This window comes from Onychomys torridus, chromosome 7 (genome assembly GCF_903995425.1).
Source record: "Onychomys torridus chromosome 7, mOncTor1.1, whole genome shotgun sequence".
Classification (NCBI taxonomy): domain Eukaryota; kingdom Metazoa; phylum Chordata; class Mammalia; order Rodentia; family Cricetidae; genus Onychomys; species Onychomys torridus.
In genome coordinates, this window is record NC_050449.1 from 33,281,387 (window position 1) to 33,289,320 (window position 7,934).

General features: G+C 39.2%; 2 protein-coding genes across 2 annotated transcripts; both read right to left on the minus strand.

Moving 5' to 3' along the window:
- Positions 1 to 319: 319 nt before the first annotated feature.
- Positions 320 to 1,252, minus strand: LOC118587979 (olfactory receptor 958-like). Its single transcript, XM_036194217.1, has one exon. It carries the CDS (start codon positions 1,250 to 1,252, stop codon positions 320 to 322), a length of 933 nt encoding a protein of 310 aa, XP_036050110.1.
- Positions 1,253 to 6,138: 4,886 nt separating this feature from the next.
- LOC118588019 (olfactory receptor 958-like) lies at positions 6,139 to 7,107 on the minus strand. The gene has a single exon (XM_036194291.1). The coding sequence runs from the start codon at positions 7,075 to 7,077 to the stop codon at positions 6,139 to 6,141; it is 939 nt and encodes a 312-aa protein (XP_036050184.1). The 5' UTR covers positions 7,078 to 7,107.
- Positions 7,108 to 7,934: the final 827 nt, after the last annotated feature.

Consider the following 7,934-nt stretch of genomic DNA (forward strand, 5'->3'; position numbering starts at 1 on the left):
GAAGAAAATATATGCATTTACAAACATGTACAGGACTATGTGCATATATTTATATACATATATATGCAATAAAATTAATAAAAAAGACACCATGAAGTTGAAGGACAGCAGGAAGTTTTAGAAGGAGGAAAGGGAAGGGATAAGTGTTGTAATTATATTATAAACTGAAAAATTTTAAAAATATAAATATAGGCTTCACAGAAACTAATATCTACTCAAAATTAAGTATGCCACACATGCCTTTTGAAACCATACAAAAATAAGAGCAACTTCTATCAGCTAACCGAGATAAAACTGTAAAGAGATTATGATCTAAAGCTTATTCCCCAGGAGTGTGCATTCCTTGTGTCAACACCCTTCTCAAAGCCACCTTTACCTCCTTGTTTCTCAAGGAGTATATCAAAGGATTAAGGGAAGGGGTAACAATATTATTCAACACTTGAACCACTGAATCCAGCCAAGGACTGGAGGCAGGTCTCAGATAAATGAGGACCACAGGGCCATAAAAAAGCAGGATGGATGTGAAGTGGGCACTGCAGGTGGAGAAAGCTCTGCGCCTGCCTTCAGAAGAACGGATCTTCAAGATGGATATAACTATGTGAGAGTATGAGGTGAGAATGAGGAGGAAGCACACCAGGGCAACAAGACCTACATTAATGAAACTCACAGTCTGTGCCACATATGTGTCTCCACAAGCCAGGGGCAACATCACAGGGATGTCACAGAAAAAGTTGTCCACTTCATTGGGTCCACAGTAGGGTAACTTGAAGATTAGAAATGTGAGAACAGATGCATGCAGACAGCTCCCCATCCAGGTGGCCACTGTCATAGAGGCACACACCCATGAGCTCATGATGACTGTGTACCGCAAAGGATGACAGATGGCTGCAAAGCGGTCATAGGCCATCACAGTATACAGGAAGCATTCAGCACAGCCCAGGAAATGGTAGAAGAAGAGCTGGGAGGCACAGCCCTGGTAAGAGATGGTGTGACTGTGTCCAGTGAGGTAGAGCATCATCTTTGGGGAACTCACCGAAGGAAAAAATATATCAAGTACTGACAAGTTTCCCAAGAAGAAGTACATGGGTGTATGAAGGTTGGAAGAGGTGAGGATGGCCAGGAGAATGAGAAGGTTTCCTGGAAGAGTGAGCAGATAGAAGGCCAGAAGAAGGACAAAGAGCACCTTTTCCAGCCCAGCTGTATGTGGGAGTCCCATCAGGAAGAATTCAGTTACTGGAGTGCAATTCCTCATTTTCAAGTTTACTTACTCCTGGAAGATGAAAGGATGGACCTACTTAGCTGAACTTCCCATGATATTAAAGCCTTTGCAGAACTCACTGGAAACCTTTGTACTGGAAAGAACTTTCAAAATGAGATTTCATCTAATTCTGTCACTAATTAATATATTTGATAGTGAATTAGCCATTTACTTATTTTTTTAACTCTTCCCTAAAACTTGAAGAGGTGAACTTGAATTTAACATCAAGTAGATAGTATATAGCAGTGGTTCTCAACCTTCTAGTGCTGTGACCCTAATATAGTTCCTCATGTTGTGTTGACCCTAACCATAACATTATATTATTGCTACTTCATAACTGTAATTTTGATACTGTTATGAATCATAATGTAAGTATCTTATATGCAGGATATCTGAAATGCAACCCCTGTGGAAGAGTTGCTTAACTTTTTCAGGTTGAGGACCACTGGTATAGAGTACCACTCACAGTTCCCTACATCTGCATTCAAATATCACATGAACTCCTTACTCTGTATCCAGAGAGTTTTGTCAAATATCTCCAAATTTAATTTTATTCTCTGTGAGGGACACTAGTAACTTAAGTAGGAACATCAGGCGTAAAGTCCTAATTGCATAAAATATCTATGCAATTTTGTTCAGACACATCTTATTTTTTTTAATAATTCAAAGTTCTAATATTCTGAATAATGGGCCTTCAGCCTAAACCACGATCACACAGTTAGTAGGACCTATTTAAGTGTTCTCTTGAGGTGTGTGATTCATAAAACCTTTTTCTTTTCTTCTCAGTCAATACAACTGAAAACAGAAATCTACCTGGTGGGCCTATAGTAGAACAGAAAACCAAACGTAATGCTTAATATAAGGAAAAGCCGTTTAAGGTTGCCAGTGTTATGAACTGTTTCAATACAGAGCTTATGTTCTCAAAAGCCATAATCCAAGCTGTGATTGTGAGCTATCCATATGACTGTTTGTAAGGTGCATGGTCATCATTCATATAATAAGTAGTACATAAAGTGACATGAATATCCAAACTCAAGCAGAGCTAAGTAAGCAGAGGCTCTTATGCCTTCAAGGAGACGTACACCTCAGAAGAGAGAATGCTAAGAGAAGAATGCATTCCAGAAAACAGGCACTTACACACTGAAGCAGATTATGGTAGAATGGGGATGAAACCCATGCCCACATCTACCCTCTGTGGTTGGATGAAACAGAGCAGCCTGGCTATGAAGCTAAGGGTGGGGATCTTCTTAGCCTAAGACCCAGCTGATGAGGCTTAGGATCTGTGATACATCAGGACTCAGGCCCTGAGTGAAAGAGAAGCAGCTAGCCAGCCACTAAGGAGGGATAGATGCTGTTTCCTTTGGGCTTCCTATGGGACTCTCTTCCACTGTGGCTGTGACTGGAAAGTGTAGAACAGAGGGATCAATTAGCTAGGAAGATCGCTTGTGTTCCTTTGCTCCTTGTCATCTCTGCTTTGCTTCCTGTGCTCCCTAGAGTAGGATGTACTCACCTAGTGGTTTTCAAGCCAGCTATTCATGTAACATTCCTTTATTGTAAATCCTGAGTTTTCCCTGGAGGAGTCCATCCCTTGGGCTCATGTGTTTGCAATTACTCAGTACTTTGGGGATCCAGATTAGAGAAAAGTGGAAAACACCTAAAATTGTACTGATTTTAAGAAGAAGAAAAAAGAAAAAAAAAACCTATTGTACAACATTTGGTTGTGGTTTCAATGAGAAATATCCACATGGACTCATACAACTGCATAGTGGGTCCCCAATTTGTGGTGTTTTGTGGTGAGATCATGGAATCTTCAGGAAGCGTAAACTATCTGGAGAAAGCACTTCACTTAAAGAGGGCTTTTAAGTTTTATAGACTCAACCTCCTTCCTCTTCTCTCTCTGCTACTTGCTGTGTGGGAATGAAATTTGATCAGCCTGCTTCCTGCTCTTCTACCATGCCTCCCCAGCCATTACGGACTCTTTTCCTTTGGAACTGTAAGCCACAATAAAGCCTTTTCATCCTTGATTTACTTTTTACCAGAGTATTTTATCATCATATCAGAAAAGTGACTAGTACACTGTTTTCTACAAAAAAAAAAATGTATATAATATCCCATTATTATGTCTTTAAATGCTTGAATTCACATCTTATTTCTTACCTGAAAACTTTTTATTTGCCCTTAAGACAACTACAAATGTTTATTTGGGTATATTTTAATCATTTTAATTGACTTTACAGATATTTTAATCAAACTATGAAATAGCTGTATAACTGTTATGGGGGTAACAAGCTGCCTTCTGGTTGGATGTAAGCCCTACTTTACAAGATGGAATTTATGCTTGGTACTTAAACCTAGTCAAAACTCATGGTTGATGAGAACATAAGCCCTAAGTGGGAAATTACTGTTGTTCTTTGCCAATATGGTCAAACTGCCTTCTAAATATTTATGTTGTCCTCAGATTTCTACTACTTTCAGCCTTGGTCATAGAAGCTTCTTTTTGCAGGAAACAGCGATTAATGAGAAAAAAAAATGCATTACTGGTCAAACCACTGAGAATAATTTGATTGTGAATATTCAAACATAGAAGGAACATCATTATCAATCCCCCCCCCCAACTCCTCAGGTTCAGGGAACTGATGGAAGAAGAGGAAGAGTGGGTGTGACAGCCAGTGGATGTCAAAGCATACTGAGTCTTCTGAACATTACATGGATGTTAGGCACATGAACTCATAGCAGCTTGATTACCTACATAAGACCTGCACGAGATAAAACACTTAAAACTCTAGCGTGAATGGGAAATAGGTTCCCAAGACCCCATAACCAGCTAAGAAGCTATTGAGGGCAACTGAGAGCTACTACAGAAGGAGACACATCTCATTTTCAGTGTATGCAAAGTGTTAGAAGAGCAGATATAGAAGAACATACAGATGGCTCTCATATGTGTGTGGATTACTCTAGGTGTTTCTGTGGTAAATCATGATAATCCAACTAGATGGTTCTAATCATAAAATTATTTGATTAAATGTTAAAAGAATAAATTCTTAAATATTACAAAAATAAGTAGTAGATTTTGTTCATGTCTGAATGTCTATTAATTATAGCTCTATTACATTTAAGGAATGATGAGTGGTTATAAAGATAGGAATTTCTGGCTCTATCTTATTCTTTACATGTTTTAAAATTTTTAAAAATTTGTTCTCCCCGTTTACAGAAATGGATTGGTGATTAATCTCCTTTTATGACACATAAGGAAAGAATACCAGCAGAAGCTGTCATTGATAGCCAAAGGACAAAATCATCAATGCACACATTTTGTAAGGAGGAGAAAGACATAGTGAAGGAATTTACCAACACAGGGTTGTCAGGGAGAAAAATCCAGAGTGGAATAGCATTGGCTCAGAGCACTGAGATAGGATTTTAGTGGCCTTTGAATTAGGGTAATAGACAGACACCTCGGGTTTTCAACTGAACCTTCTATACAGACTTCTCCAGACATGTGCTGGCATTGGAGGTTGAATTGGTCTCTGAGTTTTGGTCTGAAATTAATTAGCTGTTGTAACCGTGTATGAAGTCATCCAGCAAGAACAACATGAGCAACAACTCACATTGCCACATTTCAGATGAACTGCTCTGTAAATTGTTTCTTATTTACTTGTCATTTTTGTTGTTTCCTTTCACAAGTGTTTTAATTTTTAAAATCACCTTTGAATGGTAAAATACCGTGGCATGGATTCAAATATTTAAAGAAAAGGAAGCAGATAGACACAGATGCCAAGACTGCTTAATCACAGCAAACTTCTTTTAATTTTACAAATCCCAAGAAGATTGATGGTCTTTAGACAAACACAGGACTTGCTAATTTCTTCAGTTAAAGGTGAAATAATATTTAACTTTCTGGAAAACAATGTGCCCATCTAAAGAATTGAAGGGAATGGTATAGGATGGAAAACTGATATTATCCATGAATTTTCCAGTAGCAAAAACTTGAAATGCACAGACTATTCTGTCGCCCTTGCATGTGGTCCCACTGTTAATGTTTTGCATGGATGCACTTTTCCACCTGAGGTCTTTGGGGAAGTGGTCTTTGAGAAAATGAGCCCTATCCACCTTCTCAGTATCTGGCTTCTGGATTAGATTGATTTCTCTAACACCAATATTTGTGCCCTGATACTAGGTTTGATTGGGGACTAGTCATACCAGGATCCTCTATCAATTCCCCAGGCTTCCTGGGAGTGCCTGAGTACTTTATTATGCATATTTTAATTTTTATAATACCAATCACAATTCATAACAAGCAAATCAACACCTTGGACTTTACACAATAAGATAGCATCCTTTCAGAAAATAGAGAACATTCTTCAGGATATTTGAACTTAGCGTCTCCTATACATGGATTCTTTTTTTGTTCTAAATTTAGAGATTTTCATCAGGATTGACAGGATAAAGATACATTTACTAACTTCAGTCCTGGTTTCCAGTTCCATACCTTATTAATGGTGATTAGCTTAACTGAGTGCCCAAAGTGACACTTAGGAGACTAAAGATAGTGTTTGAAGGGAGTAATGAGGGGAATTGGAGGGAGCATAAGATACTCCCCATGGCTTCCAGAAAGGGACAGCTTCATAAATAACAGTCAGAACGGAATTCTGCACATGAATGTTGCAGAACAGCAGATTCATTGCTTTGGCAAATTACAATTGGAAACACTGGATTCATCTGAAAAGTCTTCTCTACAGGGTTAAATCCACATATAAGCCCAAATAAACCCTGCCTTGTGAGGATGTCCAAGAACTGGATATAGTAGATTTGATCGTCTCACTAATTTGGCAACAGTACTGATGAAGAGAAATCCCAAAACAACATCAAAGGAATGGTTGCTTCTATTCCTTATACCCCAGTGGTTGCATTGCTTGGCTTAACACCTTTCTCAGGGCTAATTTCACTTCCTTGTTTCTCAAAGAATAAATCAGAGGATTCAAGGAAGGGGTGACAACATTATTAAACACCTGGACGACAGAATCCAGCCATGGAGTAGAAGCAGGTCTGAGATAAACAAGAATCACAGGACCATAGAACAATAGAATGGATGTGAAGTGGGCACTGCAGGTGGAGAAGGCTCTGCGCCTGCCTTCTGAGGAACTGATTTTCAGTATGGAGATAACAATACGAGTGTAAGACATGAGGACAAGAAGAAAACATGTGAGTGCAACAATGCCAACATTGGTAAAACTCACAGTCTGTGCCAGAGAGGTGTCTGCACATGCCAGGGACAACACCACAGGAATGTCACAGAAGAAACTGTCCACCTCATTGGGGCCACAGTAAGGTAACTTAAAGATAAGAAATGTGAGGATGCTCCCATGTACAAAGCCCCCCAGCCAAGTGCCCACTGTGAAGCAGGTACACAGCCTTTGGTTCATGATGACTGTGTATCTCATTGGGTAACAAATAGCCACAAAGCGATCATAAGCCATCACCGTATACAGGAAACACTCAGTACACCCCAGGGTGTGATAGAAAAAAATCTGTGATGCACAGCCCTGGTATGAGATGGTGCGGCTCTGCCCCACTAGGCAGTCCATCATCTTAGGAGAATTCACAGAAGGGAAGAATATGTCAAACACTGCCAGGTTCCCCAGGAAGAAATACATGGGGGTGTGGAGGTTGGGGGAAGCCAGGATGGTGAGGAAGATAAGCAGGTTCCCCAGCAAGGCAAAGACATAGAAGACCAGAAACAGGACAAAGAGCATGTTCTCTAATCCTTCGCTGTTAGAGATTCCCAGCAGGATGAACTCTGTCACAGAGGTGTAGTTCCTCATGTCCACGACAAAAGCAGCCCTGGAAAAGTAAAGCAATACTGTCCATGAGTAACTGAGAACAGCTCCCTGACCAAGGGATTCCTATCAAAGGCTGAAATCAGAATAAAGAATTATAAAGTTCCTATTTGAACTAATTCTTATTCAAACTGTGTGATTGGATTAAAACCCCAGCAAAGCTATAGATAGGAAGTAGAAAGTGTGTTCTAGCTATTTAGACATTGACTCCGGACCTTAGCAATCAATGCAACTTCACACATTCATCTTCTATCAGCCTGCCCAAATTATAAAGATAAATGGAAGCCCCATGCCTGAATACACAGAGAAATAGAAAAGTAGTTCCTGACCATTACCTTCCTCCACCAATGTGTACCTCTGGGTCCTGAGCAACATCATGGCTCACCTACTCTATGGAAAATGGATATTTTCTGCCTCTTATAATTGTAAGGACTGATTAAGATAAAACTACCATGTTGTTATTTTTGTTGGTTCTTCAGTAGCAAACAATAATGAAATCAGTTTAACAAGTTACCCTCTAGCAATAACCCTGAGGTAAGAATGATCATAAATAACAACAAAAACCTTGCAGATGAGATGAAAACCTAATGTAAAGTTTATAAAGAAGTTGTAGGACATTTTAATATTATTCTGTTTGCTTATATATTTATTTAACCATACACATTCATGGAGACTACAATTGAAGGCAAAACAAGATACATTGATCTGGGAAACATTATTTTCCTCTACTTAAAAAGTGTGTTTTGTGAAGGAACGTTTAGTAGGTTAGAAGTGTTCAGACACTCTCTTACTCATAGACTTCCTCAGTAACCAGATTCCTACTGCAGAGCTACACAACTATC

Coding starts and splice junctions, on each gene's coding strand:
- LOC118587979 (XM_036194217.1), bottom strand. CDS start 1,252: ATGAGGAATTGCACTCCAGTAACTGAATTCTTCCTGATGGGACTCCCA.
- LOC118588019 (XM_036194291.1), bottom strand. CDS start 7,077: ATGAGGAACTACACCTCTGTGACAGAGTTCATCCTGCTGGGAATCTCT.